The sequence below is a fragment of the Ursus americanus genome, chromosome 26 (genome assembly GCF_024610735.1).
Source record: "Ursus americanus isolate L20-20 chromosome 26, mUrsAme1.1.p, whole genome shotgun sequence".
In the NCBI taxonomy this organism is placed as follows: Eukaryota; Metazoa; Chordata; class Mammalia; order Carnivora; family Ursidae; genus Ursus; species Ursus americanus.
In genome coordinates this window covers 15,900,884-15,924,970 of record NC_142152.1, presented here as the reverse complement: position 1 = coordinate 15,924,970, position 24,087 = coordinate 15,900,884, and the positions used below count along the sequence as shown (strand labels likewise).

At 47.6% G+C, this 24,087-nt stretch overlaps 1 protein-coding gene across 1 annotated transcript in view; it reads left to right on the top strand.

Annotated features, from left to right (window-relative positions):
• Positions 1-24,087, top strand: part of SLC8A3 (solute carrier family 8 member A3) — a 138,511-nt gene that overhangs the window by 111,570 nt on the left and 2,854 nt on the right. The window contains 6 exon segments of the mRNA XM_045807929.2: positions 8,011-8,078; positions 8,081-8,116; positions 15,672-15,689; positions 19,657-19,781; positions 20,316-20,415; positions 22,094-22,369. Of these exon segments, the coding sequence (XP_045663885.2) occupies positions 8,011-8,078; positions 8,081-8,116; positions 15,672-15,689; positions 19,657-19,781; positions 20,316-20,415; positions 22,094-22,369 (623 nt within the window).

Here is a 24,087-nt window from a genome sequence, read left to right as displayed (position 1 = left end):
CACTTCCTGGGATGAAAGGTTCAGTCTTTATCCTAGGAAAGAATGGGGAGAATACAAATTTGTAATTTTAAAATATTTTCTACCTTGTAGAGCTGCCTTGCAAATCCTGACAGCCTTTAAAAGGGAGGGTGCCTATTTTAGAAGACTGCTTTTCTAAGAAATAAAAATCCCCTCACTTTGCCCTGACCTTTGGGAAACAGGGTGAGTGGCCCCTTTGGGGTTGTTGGTACCCCTTTGCCTCTGATCCTATCCCGAAGCCTATATCTGTAGTCACACAGTCACGTGAGATGGACTTTTCCCTTCAGCCACAGGTAAGGAGCTCTCCAGACAGTGGGAAAGTGGGTATTTGGGAGAGCAAATTTGGGAGAGCTACAGTGCCCAGGTATGAGCCCAGACATTCCAGAGTGGACAGAATGACCACCAAGACCTCAAACATGTGTGCATGTCTGCCCATGGACAGGCCCAGCCGTCAGGTCTTAACTGACAGTGGAGACACAATGTTCCTACATTTTGCTTAGGGGAAGCCATATCTTTGTGGGTACAGCTACTCCTAGCTATGAAGAAGCTGCAAGCAGCGGAGGGCTTATCAGCAGGGTCCAGAATGGATGCCAAAGCAGCAAAGATCACGTGCGCACTCCTTCGTACACACCCAACCACTCCTCCCTCCTTGTTCATCCTCCCATCCACCTGACCACCACCCCGCACCGCCCCCCCCCCCCCGCCGCCCCCAAGTTGCAGAGAGCTCTTCAGTGAAATCCATCTCTCTGCCTCAGCCTGGCCCATATTCCTGTTGGTTCCGGCATGTGTGTGGAATAGTGACTGAATCACACAAGCGTCTGCCAAGCAGGGCTGCTGCTTACAGTTGTGCAGGTTGTGCACTGCATAAAAACCCTTGAGTGAAAAGCTAAAAATCCAGCCAGTTCTCTCCATGCCAGGCCCAGCATCCTGATGCATTGCTGTGTGAGCCATGGAGAGGCACCCTGTCCTTGCCAGCTGTGCATCTCCAGGACTGTATCATTTCTCAACTTGGCACAAAGGTGCTATGTAGCCCGGCAGTGGCCCTGCCATCAGGACAAAGTATTCTGATTATGAAATAGATACAGCAAGACAGTTTCAAGAGATCATTTGGCTCAGTTCCTGACGTTGTAAAATAAGCCTCCCATATTAGTTGTCTATTGCTGTGTAATTAGTTGCCGTAAACTTAGAGGCTTAACGCAATGTCCATTTAGTATCTCACAGTTCTGTAGCTCAGAAGTTCAGGTGTGGTGTGGCTGAGTTCTCTGCGCAGGCCGGAGTCAAGGCTGGATTGGGCTCCTGTCTGGAAGCTGTGAGGGTATATCGGCTTCTAAACTCATTCAGGTGGCTGGCAGCACCCAATTTCTTAGGGTGTTAAGCCGGAAGGTCCCACTCCTTGCTGTCTGTCCTTCAGGGACCGCTCTGCTGCTAGAGGCTGCCTGCATTCCTGCTCACGGGACACCCTTCATCTTTAAGCCAGAAACAGTGTGTTGAGTCCTTCTCAGGGTTCAAATCTCTGGCTTCCCCTTCCTCTTGGGCCAGAGGAAGCTCTCTGCTTTTAAGGGCCCAAGTGCTCTCCCGCCCACCCACGTTCCTTTTACAAGCCAAGTCTTTGAGCCTTCTTCTAAAGGCTTGTTTGGGTAAACACATTCATACCTACTTTATCAGATAGTTACCCATTTTGAGGAAACACTAGCATGGGTAAAATCATTTGTATATCAATCAGAACCATCTTTTGTCATCCTAAACTCTCTTAAACATTTGAGTAGAGTCTGATGCTGTCAGTGGGTGCTGGAACTGGCTCCCACTAGTTCGTGAGAGCAGATCGTTAAATGTTTAGGAATTTTGCAAGTTGGTGATTAAAATTTAGTAGCTTGAAATTGACTACAGTGGGAGTATTACACTATGGAAGGCATATACCCTAAATCAGAGTTTCTTTTCTACCCCCCCCCCCGGATTGCTGGTTTACCAGTATACCACTGGGTGTAGACCTTTATAGGTCATCTACTTGGCTTTCTGTAGCATGCAGGAATCTTCTTCATAGCCGTTTTCATGCATGCTCATCGTCCTACTTTTTAATACCACCAGGAACCGGGCAGCCACTCCCTTATAAGCCAGTTCATCTTACTGTTGTCATGGTCATGGTCGAGCAGAAGTCTGCCTCCCTGCCAGTGGCCTCAGTGCTTTGGAAGCAGCGTTTGTGACAGCCGCAGGACCGTGGAGCGGTGTCATCCTCTGCAACGGACATCTGTCCCGTGGGTCCTTCTATCAGATCTCACCTAGAAACACGGTCTTTAGAGCCACACTGAGTTCACATCCCAACTCTGCCACTTATTTAGCTGTGACCTTGGGCATGGCTCTTGACTGGGCTTCTGGTTCCTCATCTATAAATTAGGGACAAAACTAGTATCTACCTCATTGGTTGTGGTGAAGGTTCGGTGAGATAATACACACGGAGAGAACAGCACCTTGCCTGGCAGGTTGCTAACTCTACGGTGCGTTCTAAGGATGGAATTACTTAATATACATAAAGTGCCTGAAGAGCGCAGTGCCTGGCGCAAGGTAAGCACTGTAGAAATAGTAGCAAATTCATTTGAAACATGGTTTGCAGACCCTTCACCATACTAGTCAGTCACCCTACTCTGGGTGCACTCCAATTTCCCCCCTCAAAATGCAGGCTCAGAGTGGCTGTGGCTGAAATGCTAGCCTTTGATTCGGCCTCCTTCTCCCTGCCGCACCCTGGCATTGGAGCAGCTGTCTGATTTTCCCTAAGTGTTTCATAGAATCAGAGAGACTTTTTCAAGGAGTCTTGAGCCCTAGGCCAACCACATGGGTGTATTCTGGCTGCTGGTTAGAAACGCAGGATCTCAGGCAGGGCCCAGACCCACCGAATCAGAATCTGCATTTTAACAAGATCCCAGGGGGACATATGTACATCAAAGTTTGAGGAGCACTGTTTTGGGGGAACTTATGGACACCTATTTCAAGAGGAAATCATTTAGGGCATCCTAAACCGTTTCATGAGACAAGGAACCTCTCCCCTAGACCTTGGTAAGGGTGGGGGGAGTGTCCCTGTTGGGCTGTCAGGGTGCGGTTGGGGGTGGGAGGGGCTTTGTGCCCTGAATCAGGGCCAGGAACCTTCCAGGGGAAGATCAGGGGTCTGCTGGTGCTTAATAAAAAAGACTGAAAGGGGGCGCCTGGGTGGCTCAGTCCTTAAGCGTCTGCCTTCGGCTCAGGGCATGATTCCGGAGTGCTGGGATCGAGCCCCATATCAGGCTCCTCTGCTGGGAGCCTGCTTCTTCCTCTCCCACTCCCCCTGCTTGTGTTCCCTCTCTCGCTGGCTGTCTCTCTCTGTCAAATAAATAAAATCTTTAAAAAAATAAAAAATTAAAAAGACTGAAAAAACCCAACACGGAGATGTGAGGCTTCTGCAAGCTCCCGCGGGAAGGCTAGCGGCTCCATCGCCGGCTCCGTCCTGCAGCCCCGGGTCAAGGGAGCTCAGCGAACATTAGCTGGCCTGGAGCAGCCAGGATCCATTTAGAAACGATGAGAAAGAACCCTTCTTGATATGGTGAAGAGTCATTTAGTAGAAATCCGAAGGGAAGAAGTCACCAAATGAGAGATTATTTGGAGATTCCTTCTAGCAAGGGAGGGCCCAAGGGTCGGGAGGCCGCCTACTCACAACACGGTGCAGAGACACGGCCACTCACCCCCTGATTTCTTACCTGCTGCCTGCATTTCAGTGGGAGAATTCTGTGCTTCCTCACAGGCACAGCTCAGGAATGGCATCCAGAGTTTGTCCACCTGCTTGTATAAAATAAGCTGTAGGATTCATAGGGACTTGTGCTAAAATCCCAGCTCTGCTGTGTGCTAGCTGTGTGACTCTGGGCAAGTTACTTAGCCTCTCTGAGAACCTGTTTTCTCATCTTTAAAGTGTGAGTAATAATACCTATGTTATATGGCTGAAGTAAGTATGAAATAAGAAAGCTCTCATGGTGTTGAGAAGGTAAATGTATATATTATCTTAGATTCCTTCCTGGTGTAAAGCCAAATCCACGGGGCCCTCCTCCAACGTAGTATTCAACCATTCAACAAATAAACGCTGCTGCCTCTCCCTTTCACCCAAAGGGAGCTCAGTGGCTTAAGAGCACCTTTCCCTTTGCAGTATCCTGAGGACGAGAGGCCTGTTTGAAATTGGGTGTCCTCGGTGCAAAGGAATGTTCTGAGAGGCTAGCCAGGCAGACCAGAAACGGTTTCCTGATCCCTTCCGGCTTGTTGGTGGGAGAGCTCCTGGGAGCGTCTTTTCCAAGCCGCACAGCCCGTCTTAGCTGGGAACGCTGCACGCTTTGGCCCCTCCCTCAGCAGAAGGGGGGGAGGAGAAGCGAGGCAGGTCAACACCCCGCCTAGGGATGGTTCAAAACCCCCAGCCAAGCCCCAAGAATTCAATCCCTGCTTGTTGGAGAGCTCTCTCGTAGACAGAAAAATGGAGTGGGCCAATCAAGTGAGGGTGTCGCTGGATGGCATTGGGCTTCTGGGCTCTTTGTCCCACTGGGACTCCTTAGGCATTCTATCAGAATAGCCTTCAGAAAAAAAAAAATGCTTTCTTGTTGTTCCTAATGGCTTTTTGTTGCAAAAAGGCAGATGTGTTCTCAGGTGTGTTAGACATTCACCTTCAGTCCCTCAGCAAGCCACGGTCAAGGGCCTCCTCCACGCCGGGCACTAGGACTGTGGCAAGTGAGACAGTTTCCCTGTCGTCGTGGCGCTTACATTCCAGTGTGGACAGACGGACTATAAACAAGGAAGTTAATAAACCAGCCAGCTACCTTCAGGCTGTGATTGGGGCACTGAAGGGAACGAGCAGATGGAACATGACGGAAGGTGACCCGTGGTGGGGAGGTAGAGACGGTGGGCAGGAAAGAGACCCAAGGAGGTAATGTGGCCTTGGAAGGCCTCTCCTAGGGGTGATGCTTGTGTGGAGACCCAAAGGATGAGGATAGCACAGACCCAGGCACAGAGCACAAGCAAGGAGGGTGCCTTAAGTGGGAAGGGGCTTGATTTAAGGAACAGAAAGAAAGACCAGTGTGTCTGGAACTCCCAAGCAAGGCGAGAATGGAGTCAGCAAGGTCACCAGCGGCGGGATTATGTAAGATCCTATAGGCCACGGTAAGGACTCTACATTTTTTCCAATGATAGTGGTGGGATGGGACTTGGATTGCATTTTTAATAGACAGCCTGGGTCATTATTGGGGGAAGGCATTGAAGGAGGGGGCAAAGGCAGGAATATCTCTTAGAAGGTTATTTACCAAGTCCAAAGGAGAGGCAATGGTGTTTTGATCGAGGTCTCGGTAGCAGAGGGAAAGATGGCAGCAAATTACATGTATTAGGGTTGGGGTGGGGTTGAGGGGAAGGGTGAGGAAAAGGAAGGAATCAGCAGTGATTCCTGGTTTGGATAGACCATGTTGCTGTTGACTGAAATGAGGAAGAGCAAGTTTGGAAAGAGAACTCAAGACCTGGCTGGTGACTCTCACTTAATTAAATGTTCTTGGGGCTTCATTTGTGGCTTAAGCAGAACTGAGGACTTCACGGGGTTTTCAAGAGCTGGAAGGGAAGGGATCCTCTGGTTTCCAGGCAGGGTCCACACAGAGGTGATGCCTTCCCCATGACTGATCCCAGCGAGGGAGTCTGACACCCCACCTCCCCCGCTCATTACACCCTCCCGCCAGCGGTTCCAGCCAGCTAACCTCAGTTCCTCGTGCCACTACTGTCTGTCCTCATTTCCCTGTCTTCCACTGAGTTATCTGTGGCATCTCTTATTCTCTTTATCTGTTCACTAAAAATCACAAGCACAAGTCACACGACATGTGAGGATGTCGTCTGTCCAGCCCAGAGCTTGTTGCTGACCGAGACCCAAGGCCAGATTTTGAAAAACCATCAATTGTTATCTATGCTCTCACCCTTAACATGACAAGCCCCTCTCCTAACCCGTTTGGGACAGATCACCCTGCACTATCCAGTCCTTTCTTGACCTGACGTCTGTTTCCAGCCTGTACCCCCTCTTGGGCCACCAGTTCTATGTATTGATCTCCCCTTATTTTCTGACTTAATGACTGGAGGTGGTAAGATTCCCTTAGATAATACTCTCAAGCCACCCGATCAGGTTCAATTACTCTTTGTAATCACGGTTGCTATTTATCGAACACTTACAAGGGAACGTGCAGTGGGGTGCACGTCACAAGCGCGTCACGTGCGTTGCTCTCCTGTAAGCACGCTCTGAACCAGATTTTCGTACTCTGCCCTACAAATGAGACTTGAAGAGCTTGAGCAGGTTGCCCCAGGTCACCCAGCTAGTGAGAGGTGGAGGCTGGATCGGACCCCAAGTCCTCGGTCTCCAGTACCAGTGCCACTGCTGTCCAGGAAGAAAGGCCAGAGAGGCCTTTCAGAGGCGGCGCACTCGTGCTCTCTGTGCTGGCAAGTCAGCTTCTTCTGTGATGGCAGTGGGTGTGGCACGTGAGGACAGTTTGGAGTCTTTCATTTTGAAGCCGTGGACTGGCGGGGGCCGGGGTGTATTAGTAGCCGCTATTCATTCAGTTCGGGAGCCACAGGCCCACGTTTGGTTCTCTAGGTTCAAAAGTGTATGCAAAGGAAGCTCTGGAGGCATCCAACACTCTTAACGGTGACTTGGGAACGCTTGGGAGAGCAGACAGGTTGTCCCGAGTCAGAATGTAAAGATAGTCCTATATATATACATATATATATATATGTATATGTATATGTACATATATATATATGTATATATATATATAAGGCAGGTACTGAAGGCCTCAGCCTCCTCTACAAAGGGCAGGCCTGCGGCCACCCACGTCTGAGAAGGTGCATGCCCATGGGCAGCTGGACAGGGCTGCCGCGTGCGTCCCTAAGTCCCTCTGCTGTGGGGAGACTCAGCTCCGTGCATACCCCTCCAGCAGTGTCCCACGGCCTCTGCGAGAGGCCTCAACTGGAGTCTGGTCCTGAATTGTCCCCATTATTAAGCAAAGGTTGGAAGAGGCCCAGGTCTATCTTTGTTTTTAAAGTTCCTGTAAAAGGAAGGAAGGAAGGAAGGAAGGAAGGAAGGAAGGAAGGAAGGAAGGAAGGAAGGGAGGGAGGGAGGGAGGAGGGAAGAAGGAAAGGAAAGAAAAATGGAAATCGGGACTACTAAAATTGGTTCATATTTTTCATTGTTTAACAAAGCACCTTTTAACATAAAGATCGTGTAATTGTGCTGGTCACAAAGTCGTTGTAGGATTTGTAAGGTAACTGTGACTCGGAGCGCCCTAGAGTTCCTGCGATCCTGTCCACACGCCCCTGTGGCTGCAGGGCTCATCTGGAAGTAGCGTGTAGCTTCTGAAGCCCCTCGTGAGTTACCAGAATGTGTGACTTGAGCTGCGTGGCCCTCCTGGCTTCCCCCGTGGTCGTTGCTGCCACAGAGAAAGGGAGAAGTCCTTCTATGTCCAGGCAAGACTCCCACAGGCCAACGGGCCCCCCATACATGTCCTTTCTATAACATAAGCCTTTCAGACCAACACCAGCTGATTTCAAAAGTCAAAAAATTAAAAAAAAAATTCTCGCTATCCCCAAAGCCAGAAGAAGGAAGCAAACATTACAGAGGACCTAGATGATGGAGCCATTATATGTATATGATTTCGTTGCTCTCACAACCGCCCTGGGATGGTGTAAGCATTATTGAACCTGTTTGTGTATCCGTTACATTCTTTGTCCAAGGTCACGTAGCATCTCCAAGATTAGAACCCAGAACCTTTGACTTTCCAGCCTTCGAGTCTGACTGTTCCACGAAGCCACACAAAGCCTAAGAGGAGCCCAGGGAGCCCAGAAGGGGGGCACACTTGGACCTTTCTGGATCTTTTCACTGTTTCCTACTCTTCCTGCTCCTCCTCCTGGCTGGCTTGCCCCCCACCCCAATCTGCTCCTTGCTTATGATACTTATTTTTCCATCCACAGCCAAACAATTCACATCAAGGTAATTGATGATGAGGCGTATGAGAAAAACAAGAATTACTTCATTGAGATGATGGGCCCCGCATGGTGGATATGAGTTTTCAGAAAGGTGTAGTACCCTGTCCTCCACACTAACGCTAACATTCTTCTCTCCTCTCCTCTTCTGGTTCTTCCTTTCTCCAGTCTGTTTGTCTTCTCTTCCCCTTTCTTCTGCCTCTCTAGCCCACGTCCCCTTGTTTTCTTTCTTGTTCTCTCGTTTCCTTTCTTTCCACCTCTCCCCTCTCCTCTCTCTGATCCCAGCTCTGCCCTAACACCTGCCAGCCTGTCACATGGTATCCGTAAGAGGGATGTTCAGGAATCAATTTTTGTGGGTTGGAGAAATGGATATGGGAAAAACACAGGGTGGGGGAGAGAGAGCGGGAGAGAGTCAGCCCGAGCCCAGAGTATCATATGTGGGGCTCTCTGCTTCTCCCGGATGGCTTTCCAGGAAAGAAAAAGACCACCCAGCACAGCACCAGGCAGGAGGGCCACACTGGAAACTGGCCTAGGTGCTCAGCACAGATTCCCACGGGGCAGCTATTCTCAGGGCTAAGCTTCTAGTTCCCAGACGTTGGCAATCAATGTATTTGGATTTGGGTTCTATTTGTGGTTCATCCCATTCCCCAGAGCAGGCGTTAGGAGCCATCTTTTCTGCCATAATCCTGCTAACAAAGTGTGTTTCTCTTGTGACCTTGATTGAGCTGAAAGTATAGGTTTGAGTTTGAGGTCTCGGTCACAGACCTACCTGCTGGACTCTGTTTTCCCTGCAAAGAACATCTAGGTGTGGTGGCAGAGAGTTAGAATGGTGGGAGAGGGAATTCTGACTTGAGTGGAAGCTTTCCCACGAGGTCACAGGATTTCTCAGAGTAGAGGGAGCCTTTGCCCTCAACGGAATTGACCCCACACACCCTAGACTTATGACAGGCAAGTCAGAATATCCTCTTCTGGACAGACCATCTGTGTCCAGGGAAGCCGCCAGGATTCAGGGGCAACGTTCCTTCCCTGGCAGGGCCATCAGTCATGTCCCTCAGGCCAGGCCCTTGGCCACAGAGCCCCCATTCCTAACCCACAGCAGAGTCCCTGCAGGGGAAAAAGTGCCAGGCTCACAGCTCCTGGGTAGCCCCAGGTTCCATATCAAGGGCTTAGGGAGAAGTTCTAGAAAATTCTTCTTGACAGGCGTTTAGCTTTGTCTTTTGTCTACTGAGCAAGGTATGTAAAGGTGTCCAAAATAGTGCCAAAAATGGTAACCAAAAGTGTACTTGTGAAACACACACACAAAACACAAATGCACAGCAAATCTTGTGTCCAGCAAACCACCTCAGATCAGTCTGCCACTTTGCAGATAGCAAAGCTGAACGTGACTTCAGAAGGGAAGAGGAGCATCAGAGGCTCTCATTAGACATTTTAGGTTATTGTTTCTTAACACCTCTTTGCACTTTAGAGAGCATTTAGGTCCCAGGCCAAAGACAAAGCAAGAAGAAAATACCAATCATGGCTCACTACTGGGACCTGCCAACCCCACCGTGGTTCCATGAAGGACCAAGATGGGGATCATCCAGGCCCCCATAGCAACCTCTCCAGTGACAGTTGACCTGAGCCAGCCTCATGCCAGTCTCTAGAGGGGAGTGATTTTCAAAGAAACTTTGCTTCCCTGGATGATTTGTTTTTAAAAGACACAATGCTTTGTTGAGATGCCCAGAAATGAACAGAAACCTCCTTCACCGTTTTCCCCAGGCCCCAGATAATCAGCATTGAAGGAAGCCAGCTTTGGGACATATCAGCCCTATGTGACAGAAGGACAGAGGTGATTTAGAATTTGATGATGTATCATTTTCTTTACATTTTCCTAGGAGTGCATCAGCTGTAAATATGAAAGGAGTCCTGTATCATATCGTGGTTAATACATACTTATTTTAGTTCCCACTACCGAAGCCCTGAGATCAAGAATGACGAAGATACTAGAATTCTGCCTTCCTTTCTCTCTCTCTCATTTCCCTTGCTCATAAATACTTTACTTTTAAAGTTTTCTTTATGAGGTTCACAAAATAAGTGAGTGCAGACACAGGAAGGGAAACGAGCCCCGAGCTAGGTATTATTGGCATATTTCCCGTTGGAGAAAGACCCTGCTTCCCGAAGAAATGCCAGTTACCATGTGACACCCAATGGAATGTGCTGCCCAACTCACTTCCTACTAACCAGCGGCCGAATCTAAACTGACTCTTGCCCACCAGCAACCCCATGTCCTTCCCCTTTCCCTCCTGTCCTCCTGGAACCCTTCCTTTGCCCACTTTTCCTTGCCTCCTGGCTCCCTTTCCTTCACACCCATAAGGAAACTATGACCAAGGAGACAAGAAAAGCTGAGACCGTTTTTAATAGGAGAAAAAATACAATCCACCATAGTCCTGTCAGATGCCACCATGGCGGGACCGGGCTGCATGTGCCAGGAGTGATGGGGAATGATTTTAAAGGCTGTGCTCCAAATGACCAACCAATCTACCGACCCAGTCGACACACTCTCTCTCTTGTTGTCCCTACAGGAAAACCATAAGGGTTAAAATAGTAGATGAGGAGGAATACGAAAGGCAAGAGAATTTCTTCATTGTCCTTGGTGAACCGAAATGGATGGAACGTGGAATATCAGGTGTGAGATTCTTTAAAAAACCAAACAAAATAAAACAACAACAACAAAAAGAAAGAAAAAAATTTAAACTGAAAAGCACCAGCAACCAAAAGCAACCTTGTTTTTTCTCCCCCCATTTTCTTCCCTTTTCCTTTTTCCTCTTTTTGACCAACAGACTTTTTTATTCTTTTCCCTCCTGTATTCTCGCTCTCACCCTGTTTCGGTGTCATCTCTGCCTTCTTAGCCTTAGCTGATTCCCCAGTCCTCCTTTCCCACCTTCCGGACAGCGCTGCAGCCTCAACTCCTCATTACCCTACTGAGTTACTTCCTTCTACCTTGTGCTCCAATGATCCGATCACCACCGTCCCCGCACTCTCCCCCGCAGCCCCTACATATACATGGAACCCGTAAATGTGGAAACTCCTTGGTGGGTGGGGAGAAGAAAACGAAAGGAATGTGATGCCATGCATGTCTGTGCCCCTTCCCTGCCTTCTTCCCCTCCCACCCCTCACCATCGAGCCTGGATTGAATGGGGGAAGGGTCTGGGATGGGGGCCGGGGCCCATGCTGCAATGATGCTTATACAGTTTTCTGCTGCATTCCCCAACCTTCCTTGAGTGCTTGGCAGGTTATTCACTTGCAGAGTGGTTCATAGTCCCCTCTGCCCTTCATGGAGGTAAGTGTTTTATCTGACTATTTCACAGTTGGGGAGATCATGGTATGAAAAGGTATACCAAATGTCAGAGGCCGCAGCTTCTGAGACCTCTCTGAGACAGAGCTGGCTTCTGAAGTAGTCATATGATCTGGTGTCCTGAAGTATTCTTCCTCTCCTTGACACCCAGCCCATCTCATTCTACCTTTATTCCTAGCCCAAGATAAAGAACTTTGTTCAGGCTGCTTTAGGACCATGCAATCCCTAAAGCAGAAAATTGGGAATCTGCAAAAAGAAGCAAATAATTCCAGATATGGGCATCTCCCCAGCCAGAGAGCCCTGGAAAAGGACTGACATTGGGAGGGCCCAGAGTATTGACTTACGCGTTTTCCAATAGGAGAAGGGCCTCTAGATGGTGTAGTTGGTGTTGATCCCTGAGAAATAACACAGTTCACAGAAGCCTGCCTTTGCTTGACATCTGCAAATAGGTGTATCACCCAGATCCCAAGATAACCCTCATCCCACACCAGAGGAGTGGCCTCATCTCCTCCCTTCCTCAAGACATGCATCTTGGAATACCTGCTAGGGTTCCATTCCTAAGGGACTGATTATGTTGCAACCAAGGAAGATGTAAGGAAAGATTTCTTCCCTTGAAGAAAAATGATTGGAAACCACTACTTCAAAAATGTTGGAGGAATATATGTTGGGAAATACCAAGAGGACATTCACAGTCCCCTTCAGGAGAGATATGCTTCTGGGAGCCTCATGGAGGATGGAACAGTGAGACCCACTTGTTTGTCAAAAAAGGGTGATTATTCTCTACAACTGTTTCACATTCACATGACAAAGAGCAGCATAAAGCCTTTCATTCAAGGACAGATCTAAGAGATTCAGCAACTATACTCCTAAAGGCTTATCGACAGGTATGATTGATCAGTTCTTACTGTCTTCTGGGGACTCTCTCTGCAGATCTGACCAGTTCTGTGTCCACCCAGGTCTGGACATGCCTAGTGTTCTAGAAGCAAAAGCCCTCTCCATCTTCCATTACTCATCTTCTCCTTGCCACCTGATAGGATGCCGCCATGAGCCTGATTGCCAGAGTGCGGGGGGGAAATCTCTAGTTCCATTGTTTAGATTGTGTTTCTGCCAATGCTGCAGTTACTACCACTGAGAATATTCTCAGAAGTTGCCTCAACACCTGCCCTCCTTCATTCCCACCTCCCTTGTGCATTTAATCCACCTACCTCTTCATGATTGGTTGGATGCCGCAGACACCTAAGGCCATCGTAAACTAGCTTTATCAATTTCCATCGTCTCGTAGCAAATGAAACCAGCACAAAAGATCATTCAGGGTAGCTGGAAAGAAGGCAGTGGCTCCAGACAAGAAGAATGGGTTAAAAGTTCATCCATGACTTTATTCCACCAGTAAAGAGGCCTCTCTTTTCTTTTCTGTCTCCCCAATAAACCCTGATCAACAGCAGGACAGGGAGTGACCTAAGATACACCTTGTGCCCTTCAAGAGACTTGGCCAAATGCAAATGCCTTTGGCTATTCCCCATTTGAGGATCCCTCCCCCCCCCTTTTTCTTTGCCCTGGACTCTTTGTCCAAGGAGACGTCAGCAAAGTCCTAGTGGAGCCTAGTCCTGGGGAGTGAGTAGGTGAGAAGGCAAGAATCCTCCAGGTCTTCCCAGTGACCAAGATACCAAGATGGAAGGTGCCCATAGGAAATATGCACATTTTCTGACCTCCTGGTCTATTGTCTATTTTCAGTTTTTCACATCTTCTCATATTTTGGCATTAGACCATAAGGTGAAAGGTCATACAACTGGATTGTCTAGACTCAGAATCAAATGAAAACCCATCCTGATTTTCAGAATTCCCTGCTGTTCTCAGAGTGAGAAGCAGTACAGTAGAAAGCTTTTCATTATCACTGCTGCATGGGAGAGTCTTAGGCATTCAGAGCAGCATAGACTTTGCATGGTCAAATGACAATTGCGTTACCAAAAAAAAAAAAAAAGACTGTATTTGAAATAGCAGAATCTATTCTTGGCAAACAAAACAGACTTTAGAGGTGAGATTAAATGCTGCAGATAAGCTAGAGGAGGGAAAAGGGAGGATGAATAGGAAACATGGTTGCCCTGGTGTAGAGTAAGTGCCGGAGTCCAAAAGTAGACATCTGAGGGCAACGCCGAGCGTCATGGTCAAGGCTGTTGGGCCTGGATGCTGGGACCCTCACGTGGAAAGGAAAGCACACTCCCCCAGTCATAGAGCCTGTCTGTGCCCCCTCTTACCACATCAATGGGCTCACCCTGACAAGCTCCCAGATGCTTCCAATTACTCACAGAGCTATGCTATTTCCTGCATGTCCCTGGGGTGTCTGAGCAGGGATAAATGATGCTCACCTGACCCTGGGGATCAATACAGGGGAAAGTTCAGCTGCAGATTCTCTCATCAGCAGCAGCAGGAAAAACACCCTGGAGGTATTATGTCACTCAGAATTGGCCTATCTGGATCTCGCTGACCCATCTATAACTGCTAAGTGGAAAGTCTCAAATTCATGTAGACAATGACCAGAGAATGGTACGATTCCAGCTGACTGCAAGCCCTCTCATTGTGATAGAGATGATCCTGGGGTTGGGAAGGACTTCTGAGTGAAAACCAGGGCAGCAGGGACCTTTTTGGAAGAGCTACCCCTTGTCTGGCCTAGCTGGGTTCACTGATGTGTTCGGGTTTCTGGTTTCCCTTCTAGCTCGGGGGCCAGGAAGGGCTCTGCTTTTGCGCAGATCCATAGAAGGAGCAGAATGAACACGCTCTCTTCCTATCATCTATCTATCTATCTATCTATCTATCTATCTATCTATCTATCATCTATCTATATCTATCTATCTATCTATCTATCTATCTATCTATCATCTATCATCTATCTATCTATCTATCTATCTATCTATCTATCTATCTATCATCTATCTATCTCCATGTGGCAAGGAGATTTACTCAATTACCCCTTGGAATTCCATATGGGAGAAACCAGAAAAAGTCAACTGCTGTTTGCTCTGCTTATATGCCATAAAAATTCTCAATCCACACGTGTCTTCAGTGGTTGTGACTCTGAGATGTTGGCTCACTGGCCCGAGTTGCATTCCTAGAGATTTTCAGAAGAAACAATTCACAGACACCACCCCCGCTCCTTCCTCAGCACCATCAGTCACCAGCTGTACCAGGAGTATGTGGTGGGATATTCCCAGACTTTTATTTGACAAGAGCCAGGGAGTGCGGGGCTGTGCTGAGACACCATTGAGAGGAAAATGTGGTATGTCACAAGAATTTTTTAGCATAAGTATAGATCGGGGGCTAAGGATGCCCTGTGTTAAGTATGTCTAACTCAGCTTCCCAGCCCAAATAGGGGCCTGATTATTTGTCACCTCCCATCTACAAAGAGCTTTCTGTATGACCGTTTCTCTGGTCAAGAATACCTGGGCCCTATTTAGCCTGTCCTTCTGGAACAAAACACCACCATCCAGAGACACAGCACCACAGGATCTCTACAAAATACAATTGCCAAAATAGGAGGCAAAAAACGAAATCTCTGCTGAACACCTACTAGTTGCAGGGACTTGCTCAGCACAGGTAGTACAAAGGGGTATTACCCGAACCTCCAGGCTGTATCTATAAACAGATAAACCATTCAAAGAAAACATTTTGCAGAAATTAACCTTGTCATGAGGTCCTTCTTTGAGGGGAACTCAAAGTTCTGGCCAACGTGTTAGCCAGGAAGCTATTTGTGCCAAGAAAGTGTTCTGGGCACTGGGAAGCTAAGTGCGATCTGGTTATAAGGTTAGGGATTGAAGACACAGGACTGAGTACCGTTCTATTCGTGTAGGCCGCTGCTCAGGATCCTGAACTCCTATTCAAGCCCCAGCGTCATATTCCTCACCGATAAGCCAGCTACACGATACAGTTTTCATGGTCACCGGATCCTCCTTCCTTTACAGAATGGATACGATAACCTGATTTCTTAGAAGATCACGAATGACCAACTCTGTCTCTGCTCCACTCACATGGATTTCCCATCCTCATTCCTTTTCCCCTAGTCCCCAGAGCTGTAGGAAGGGTGTGGGGAAAGTCCGGCGGCAGGGCTGCGGTGCTCAGCAGTCCCTCCAGTGGCTTATACCTCTTGCCGTGCTGCGCATGTCCAAATGCTGCCTCTTGCATGTGGCTGCAGAGCTCTCACCCACTAAGCTCCCTGCTTCCCTTATCCTACTGCAACCACAAAGCCTGGGGATACTTTCAAGATGGAACCTTAATGCTCTTTCCTTTTCTTTCTTCCCCTTGTCTGGTATCCATTTGCAAACAGCGCTCCTGTTGTCTCCAGGTAAGAGGTGTCTTGCCCCCTCTTTTCTACTTCTCGCCAGTGCCATTATTTAGTTTAAGATCAATGTCCTTTGATTTATTTAATGGGAACTGCGGGCTCAAGCTAACCTGACAAGTTCTTCTAAGGACCGAGAGGTTTATTTCCCCACTTGAAGTAATTGTGAGGAAGGAGACAATTCTTTGAGTATCACTTCTGTCAGCGGATGTGGGTGAAGGCAGAGCCTGTCCTCTCTTGGACCAGGAAGAGAGTTGAAACTTACCAAATAGTCAGTGGTTCATAGACTTCTCTTGAGTCTTAATTCAACTGTCATCTCATGTTGTAGGTAGGGCAAGAGAGGGTGAGAGTCAGAGCTGAATCTCCTAATGGGATCATGATGGGATTTGAAAAAAATATGTTCATCTTGAGGGAACCAGGGGAAAATAATCAGGAGCTGCTGTGAGAACATGAAAAGCAATTTTGAAAGAATCTGGAATTTTACTGATCCTGGAGATCTTCCATCTCATTACAGCCGAGACCTAAATTGCTAGAACTTTGGTTCATTTGTCATTGACCCTTGAAGTCACATGTGCCATGAACACGAAGAAGGATTAGGATATTATGGGTGGTGGGGACAATTATCTGGCTGGAAATAGAAATTTTGGAGAATTTATTTTGGACATATTCTCATGCAGAATCTAGGTTCTGTTGTAGGATGTACACCTTCTCTGAATGTATGCTTGCATCAGTGGAATGAGATCATAAACAACATCCCACTTTGTGAGCAGAGAGGAAAGCATTTCCAGCATATCAGCAATACCCTAACTCTCGGTGCAGGCAGAGTGAGCTATACAAGATGTCTCAATATAAGTTAAAATAACACTTTAAATTCATCAGCTCTTTGAACATATAAAAAAATTTAAGAGCATTCAAGAGACAAAACATCTTACAGAATTCACTGGTATTCAAAATTACATGTAGGCTGCACCCTGGTTTTGAGAAGGGGCAATATATATATTAAGGACATTGACCTCCTTGAAGCCTTTAAACAATAACAACAATAAAAATAGGTAACCCCCTACATTTTTTCTTTCTGAAAAAAAAAAAAGTGATTCCAGCTTCCTTGGCCATTTGCTTCCTCTTTATGCCAACAGGATAAGAACTACCTCTGACCCCGTTTATTCCACTATTCCCCCAGGGTATTGATGACATAGCATTGGGAATTCCTTCTCCACTTCACTTACCTTCTTGCCTGAGAAGGTATTTGGGCTTCTTTGTTCCAACTCTTGCTTCTACCCACCCCCACCACCAACCACACACATATATACACAACAAAGACTGTGATTTAATTTAGCTTTCTCGTACTTTTAACATACTTGCAAAAATACCAATTGAAGCTAAAATAGGAAAAGAAGGTATCATTTTCTAGATCTTTCAGCCTGTAAACTGTTCATCTAGGAGCCCACGGTTGGACTTAAAATTCACTGGAAATCTCAAATTCTTGTTTGAATTTTCCTGGGTGGACAGGCAAACATGATTAACAATGCCTGGTGGTGAAAGACGGAGAGTAACTATGTTCATTCTGAGATACACCACTAAGTTCAGGGACCCGGGAGTGAGAGCACCAGCTGCATCACCCCATTTCTTTCTGAGGATACCTGCAGAGCATTCACAGCAATCTATTCTTGTCTGGCCTGGCAAGCTCTTTGTTCCTCCAATATTTGCTTGATCTTTCATCCTATTCATATTCTCTCTCTTTCTCTCTCTCTCCCCACCCCTCCCCCTTTTCTGAGCTCTGAGAGTTTGTTCAGTCAGTCCAAATATAAAAAATCACCTATCATTTATTCTCTTCACTTGAAATTCTGAGGAGTTACATAAACAAGCTATCACAATCATTATGGTCTTTTAGATTTGAGACTTGTCACTCTCTCAAGGAATTAATTTCAATGTAAAGGAATGATCATTACAAAAATAGAAAAAGGCAGGAATTACTACCAAACCAAGACACTGAATCAGAGTTGATTTAAAGGCCTGTGAATCAATCACTTAACCGGTATATATGGAGTACCTCTGTGGGGCTGTGGGAGATCCAAAGATAGAGGATTGGTATTTGTCAAAGAGAGTTTTGCAAAAAGCTAGATGGAAAAACTGACTGTCACCACAGGGGTGGACAGGTCAGTAGGTAGATCAATATCCTGCCAGATGGATATAGTGCCAGACTGATAGCTAGACAAGGGGTTAGACAGGTACATTTATATGTCACTGGAGAGCTCATTATATTGGTATAAAGTTCTTGTGGCACATGTAAAGTATGACATGGGGGCATCGGGAAGGGAGGAGTAGAATAATACTGTCCCTGGTAGGATAGCCATTGTGATATGGTGCCAAAATCTACAAGTAGAGGGAAAAAGTAACCTTGCTTTTAAGGAATCTATAAGTCTTTTTCTGAAGGCTTTTTCTCAGAGTGGCTTGCAGTCTGGCTTCTAGGATCACTGACATCATAGCCAGAACCCTAGGTGTACCCATATTTACCTTCATAATTAAAGAATAAAAGACTCAGAATCAATGGGTTAAATAAAGTTAGGCTGCTAGAGGGTATCTGCTTACTTCGAAATAGACAGGACATTGATCCTTGAGAAATAAGTTCTTCTGAAAGCTGTCACCAACACTAGCGGGAGGACAGCACCACGGACAGCTCCCAAACATTTTGGGATTGCCTTCTGTGTTTGGTGCCAGAAGCACTGAATGAAACAGCCAGCTAAGGAATCCTCCACATACTTTCTTACCATCTTCATTCAGGACAACTAAGAAAATCCTTATATAAAACAGCCTCTCTGGTAACTTAGACTCTTGGCTTATCGTCTTTCCAGTGAATTCCTTTCCTTGCAACTTCAAGAGCTCGAGTCTCACCCATCCCTACGCTTCACTGGTTCCCAAGTTAGACAGAAAAGAAGACCTCCTTGGCCTCTGACCCAGTTTGTCCTTGAGATTATCCAAGGACTAAAGGATTCCCATAGGACATTCACTGTGTGGATTGAAAGCAATTAAGGAACTGAATAAAAGAATTAATTGCATGTAAGAATGTGGACTTGGAAGAAAAGATGTTTAAATGATCTCCGAAAGAAACAGGCTGCCAAGAGCAATTTTTTAATCAAAGGGGAATAAAAAGATTCAATCTCTATTTCACTCTAATCCAGAAAACATGCCTTCGTGGTGAAGTGGTCTTAAAATGGACTCACCAGCTGAAGTGGAAAAATTTTCCCACCATTCAACGTGAGAAGGGACCTCTGGTAAATGAACCAAGGGAATGCCTCAAAAAAAAGTAAAGGAAGAGCTTCATTTTGGTTTTGATTGAATGAGTATTTCTGTTCCAGAAGAAATGTGCCTGGGTCCTACAGAAATCCTAGGGATCTTTCATTGGAAAATCAGGAAACCTTTCAGGAAATCTTCCAAGTTTCTCGCTGTGAGGCTAACATTCACTTGTATGGGGTGTAGATATTCCTCCTTTTTCCTCTGTAAAGGGCACAGTCCCAGCGGTGTTGGAAACAGATGTTAACAGGAACCAAGAGATATACCCTTTGGATTAACATGTGGTTCTGACCTCCACAAACTTTGATGTCAAGTAGTTGAACAATCAGGCCCAAGAATTCAAAATTGTTAGACGCTTTTGTTCCCAACTCTCCAATATCTCACCAGATGACTTGGGGACTTCACTAGGTGCTATTTCTTGGAAGGTCTTTGGGTCAGGTTGGTCACCCAGTTATACAATGGAAATAGGAATGCTTATCACAGGACTGCAGGGAACCCTCTCATGGTCTGATGGTCATAAAACGTTCAGCACGTTGTAGAAAGGGACACTAAAAAGTGCCTGAAGTCCCTGCTCTTGAGAGGAGTTTGCTTTGTGCCCATTGCCCATGCGTAATGCGCTGAGCTCTAGACTCCTAGGGAGTGGTGAGCATGCTAAAGCTAGTCTGATTTTGTTTTGTTGCAGAGGTGACAGACAGGAAGCTGACTGTGGAGGAAGAGGAGGCCAAGAGGATAGCAGAAATGGGAAAGCCAGTACTGGGCGAACACCCCAAACTAGAGGTCATCATTGAAGAGTCCTTTGAGTTCAAGGTCAGGCCATAAGTGAGATCTAATTGACTAATAGAGTAATGCGGTGGGAGGTTGAAGTTTTGTTCCAATTTCACCACTGAATATATGAAGTTGAAAATGAACAAATCACTTACCCACTGTCAGTTTCCCCATTTATAACATGGAACGAATAGTGCTGGCTATTTAGAGCCTAGGAATATTAGAAGGAAACATAACAAATGGAATAAATGGGCTATGAAGCCCCTGTATGTCTTATCACTATTGCTTAACTGTATTTTAAAAACAAAGATTCTAAAATTTACTACTCTGGGGCAAGGTTTATTGGCATCATTACCGTTATGCTCTATTGTATTGCTCTAAGTTCCAATATTCACCATCACAACCAAAGAAAAGGGAAATAGACTGACCCAGAAGATATCATCCAAGGCCATTACCCCCAGACCCATGTGGCTACGCCTGGAATGCAAGACATCTTTTATTCCCTTGAAGCGCCAGACTCCTCAACAGTTCTGAGCATTCTAACCTCATGATTCCAAGTTTTTATCTCCCTGACAGAATACGGTGGACAAACTGATCAAGAAGACAAACCTGGCCACGGTTGTGGGGACCCATTCCTGGAGGGACCAGTTCATGGAGGCCATCACTGTCAGTGCAGGTAAGAGGGTCTCAAGATGGACACTGGCCTTGCTGAGAGAAGCAGGCAACACCAGAGAAGGGAGAACACAGCCCCATCAGCAGCTACCAATTTCTGGGAAGTCCTCTGTGTCCCAGCTGTAGTCCTTGCAGTTGGCCTGTTGTACCAGGTCACTTTGGAGAAGAATCATGGGGTCCCTAGAAGAGCATGACTATCACCAGTTTCAAATTCTGGCTCTGCTGTGTGACCTGGGACAAGTTGCCCTCCCTCCACCTTAATTTCCTCATTCAAGAAGGGAACGATTTTGACCTTTCTCAGCAAAGCAGAATGGTGGAGTCCAGTGCCATTAAACTCATTAAATTCTGGTTTCCATCATTCCTTCCTCTCATTATTTTGGTCCTCCTTTTCTGTAAACTGGGGGACTGTTCTGATTAGACTTTTTAGACACGTGGGGGTCCAGAGTTTGTAAATTCTCCACATCGGCACTGACAAACCTCTACCCTGGATGATTCCAGACATCTCCTTGGCCATTCACTGACCGGCTCCCTCAGTGGTGGCCCACAGCACAGCCAGGGCCCCAGATGAGGGCTCTCCACCACCGCCCATAGTGCCTCCTGGCACCACGGAGACCACCTCATACTGCCCAGCTCCACTGGCCTCGGCTGTTTTCATGAGGCTTTGTTGTCATAGCAACCCACAGGTTCACATCCCTGAGGCCCCGGAGCCAGAGCAGAAGTACCGCCAGGAAGAGAGGCTGGCCTCGGCTGCTGCTGCCCCACGGCTCACGTTGCCTGCCTCAGATCCCCCCAAACCCCCATCTGAGGACCTTACTTTGCCCCTAAGGGGACAATAAACAGATTATAGGCCACATAATCGAACCCTCTCCTTTCTCAAACAAGGGAACTGAGGCTCAGAAGTAAAAGGGGATTTACCCCAGCTTACAGATCCTCCTCCTGGCAAAGCTGCAACGGGAACTCAAGCGTCCTAACTCCTGCTCTTTAAAACCCCGGCTTCCACTGATCATGTTAAACATCACGGAGTTTGCCCTGGACAAGCTGCCAGCGGCCTCAGCACATCCTCTCCTCCCAGACTGCTGAATGGGCAACTCAGGCCCCCATTTCCTGCCAAGGACAATGGGGCCCAGCCCTGCTCTGTCCCACGGGTTAGGGTGGGAGGATGGCACTGGCTCCCTGGTATGCCCACATGATCTGGAATGACAGCCGCCCCTCTGGGGACAGATAGCAACCAGAACCACGAGGTTATCGCAGCAGGCATGTCAGGAAAATTAGGGAGGCGCTCCGCCGGTGTCCAGGGAAGAGCAGACACGCAGCTGATGTCGCTTTTCTTCGCCCAGGAAAACCAGGGCAGCCTGCTCCCCCGTCCTCCCTTCTTCATTGCCTTGTCCCTCCTGTGGTCTCCCCCTGTCCTCTCTCTTTCTCCCTTCTCTCCCTATTCCCCTGTCTTCTCCCTCCCACCCTCTCAGGTGCCCCGAATTCACATTGACCAGTGGGGCACCCCACTCAGTTCCCCTTTCCCCACTGTTTTCCGGTGCCCATGCCCTGGCCTACCCCTCTGCTCAGGAGAGAGCTGGAATCTTGTGCCAGCTGAGAATGCTTGCCATGTGGGTTGATTTGACTTTTCCGTGAATGGGGATCTGACCTCACTGCCCTTCCCTGGCCCTGTTTTATCTTGTCTGCAGCAGGGGACGAGGATGAGGATGAGTCAGGGGAGGAGAGGCTGCCATCCTGCTTTGACTATGTCATGCACTTTCTGACGGTCTTCTGGAAGGTGCTGTTTGCCTGTGTGCCCCCCACAGAGTACTGCCATGGCTGGGCCTGCTTCGTTGTGTCCATTCTCATCATTGGCATGCTCACAGCCATAATCGGGGACCTGGCCTCCCACTTCGGCTGCACCATTGGCCTCAAGGACTCAGTCACGGCTGTTGTTTTTGTGGCATTTGGCACCTCTGTGCCAGGTAAGAGTGAGGGGTGCTTGGGTTTGCAAAGAGATTATTACCAGGTCCAAGTGCCTCAGTATCTTCCTTACTATCTCAGATCTGAGCTTAACAGAGCCTCTGCCCCCAACGAGCCCAAAAGTCAAAGGGATTAATGATAATATTACTAACATTTCTTGAACACTTTTGATGTGTCTGGCACTGTGGATAAACTTTACATGTTTTCCCTCTGTAATGCTCACCAAAGCCCTATGTAATCGGGATCGTCATTATCCCCACATGACAAATGAGAGAACTGAGGCCCACAGAGCTAAGTCAGCTGCCCATGTGAGTGGCCCACTTTTTTAACCCCCACACGCTCTGAAGGCCACAGACAGTGTCATTCAAAGACTACAGGTAATGTTCTCCTCCCACTTCACTCTGGCAGCTGCCGAGACTAAAGATTAGCCCACTTGAGAATGTCACAGTAGAAATGTTCACAAGCATTCTTGGCTTCCTCACTTAGAAGGACACCTGTGAGTACAAACTGTCTCCTGGCGGGACAGGAGAGGAAGCTTAGTGAGCTCTTGTTCTTTCATATGATGAATTACCTACTCTTTTCTTATAAACACCCAAAGACGAACAGGAGCAGGCATGAATTTATTCATTCCTTAGACAAATATGTACTGAGCCTGATGCAGTCTCATACTAGCTGCTGAGGCTGTCATGGGAGGCGGGCAGGCGCGCTCCCTGCTCGGAGTGGAGCGCAGCAGCTGGTGGCAGAAACTGCACTCAACTCCTGTAATTGAAATCATCTCTGTAAGTTCGACGACAAGAGAGCAGAGGTGCCGTGTAAGCATAGAGCAGGGGCGCCTGGGCTGCGTCGTGGATGGCTCGCAGGAGAGACTAATATAAGCTGGGCTGGAATGACAAGCAGCAGTTAGCAGGCTAAGGGCTGTGTTAGCTCAGGCTCCCGACTGAGTTCAGCTGGGTGTCCGGGATGTCTGAGCCCGAACTCCTGCCAGGGAGCCTCCCTGCAGCCACGGCAAAGAAGAGAGAACATCGTCTGCCACGAGGGTTAGGCCGAATCCCATCAGACAGGACTCCGCTGGCTGGACCCAGGGAAACCCTGACTGGACTAAGAGAATAAATCCCTCTGGAGGGTAACTGAAGTGACAGGACACTCGAGGAAAACCTCACCCCCAAACCCCAGCACAGAGTAGTGGGATTATTTGTCCATTAGTGATGCCAGAGGCTTGGCTCTCACCAGAAATGTGTCAGGGGGTAGGAAATGAGACAGACGATCCATGGAAGGCTTTGTGGAGGCGATACCCTGTGATCTCGGGTCTCCAGGCCTCAAGGGACTGGAACTATCAGAGGGGAAGGGGCAGAACTATCACAGGGGAAAAAGGAACACACGTGGGAAGAAATTGCAGAGGATCAGAGGCGGAAAAGCAAGGTCAGAGTCAAGAAAAGGCAAGAGGTTTTCTCTGGGAGATCTGAGAAAATTGGCAACAAGGAGGCAAGCCAGGACAAGGAGGGAGTTTGGGACACTTCCAAGTCCTTGCAGTTGGTGCAGGGAGCAGCTGGCAGCACTAGGTGCTTGAGAAAGGTTATGCGGTCATGCACTGTGCTGATTTCACGGCTTTGCCCTAAATTCTTTGGGGCGATGATATGCAAAGGGCCCTTCCATGAGGGCTTTAGGGCCAAATGTCTTGTTAACTGCCCATGTGGTCTTGGGTAGATTCCTTGACCCTTCT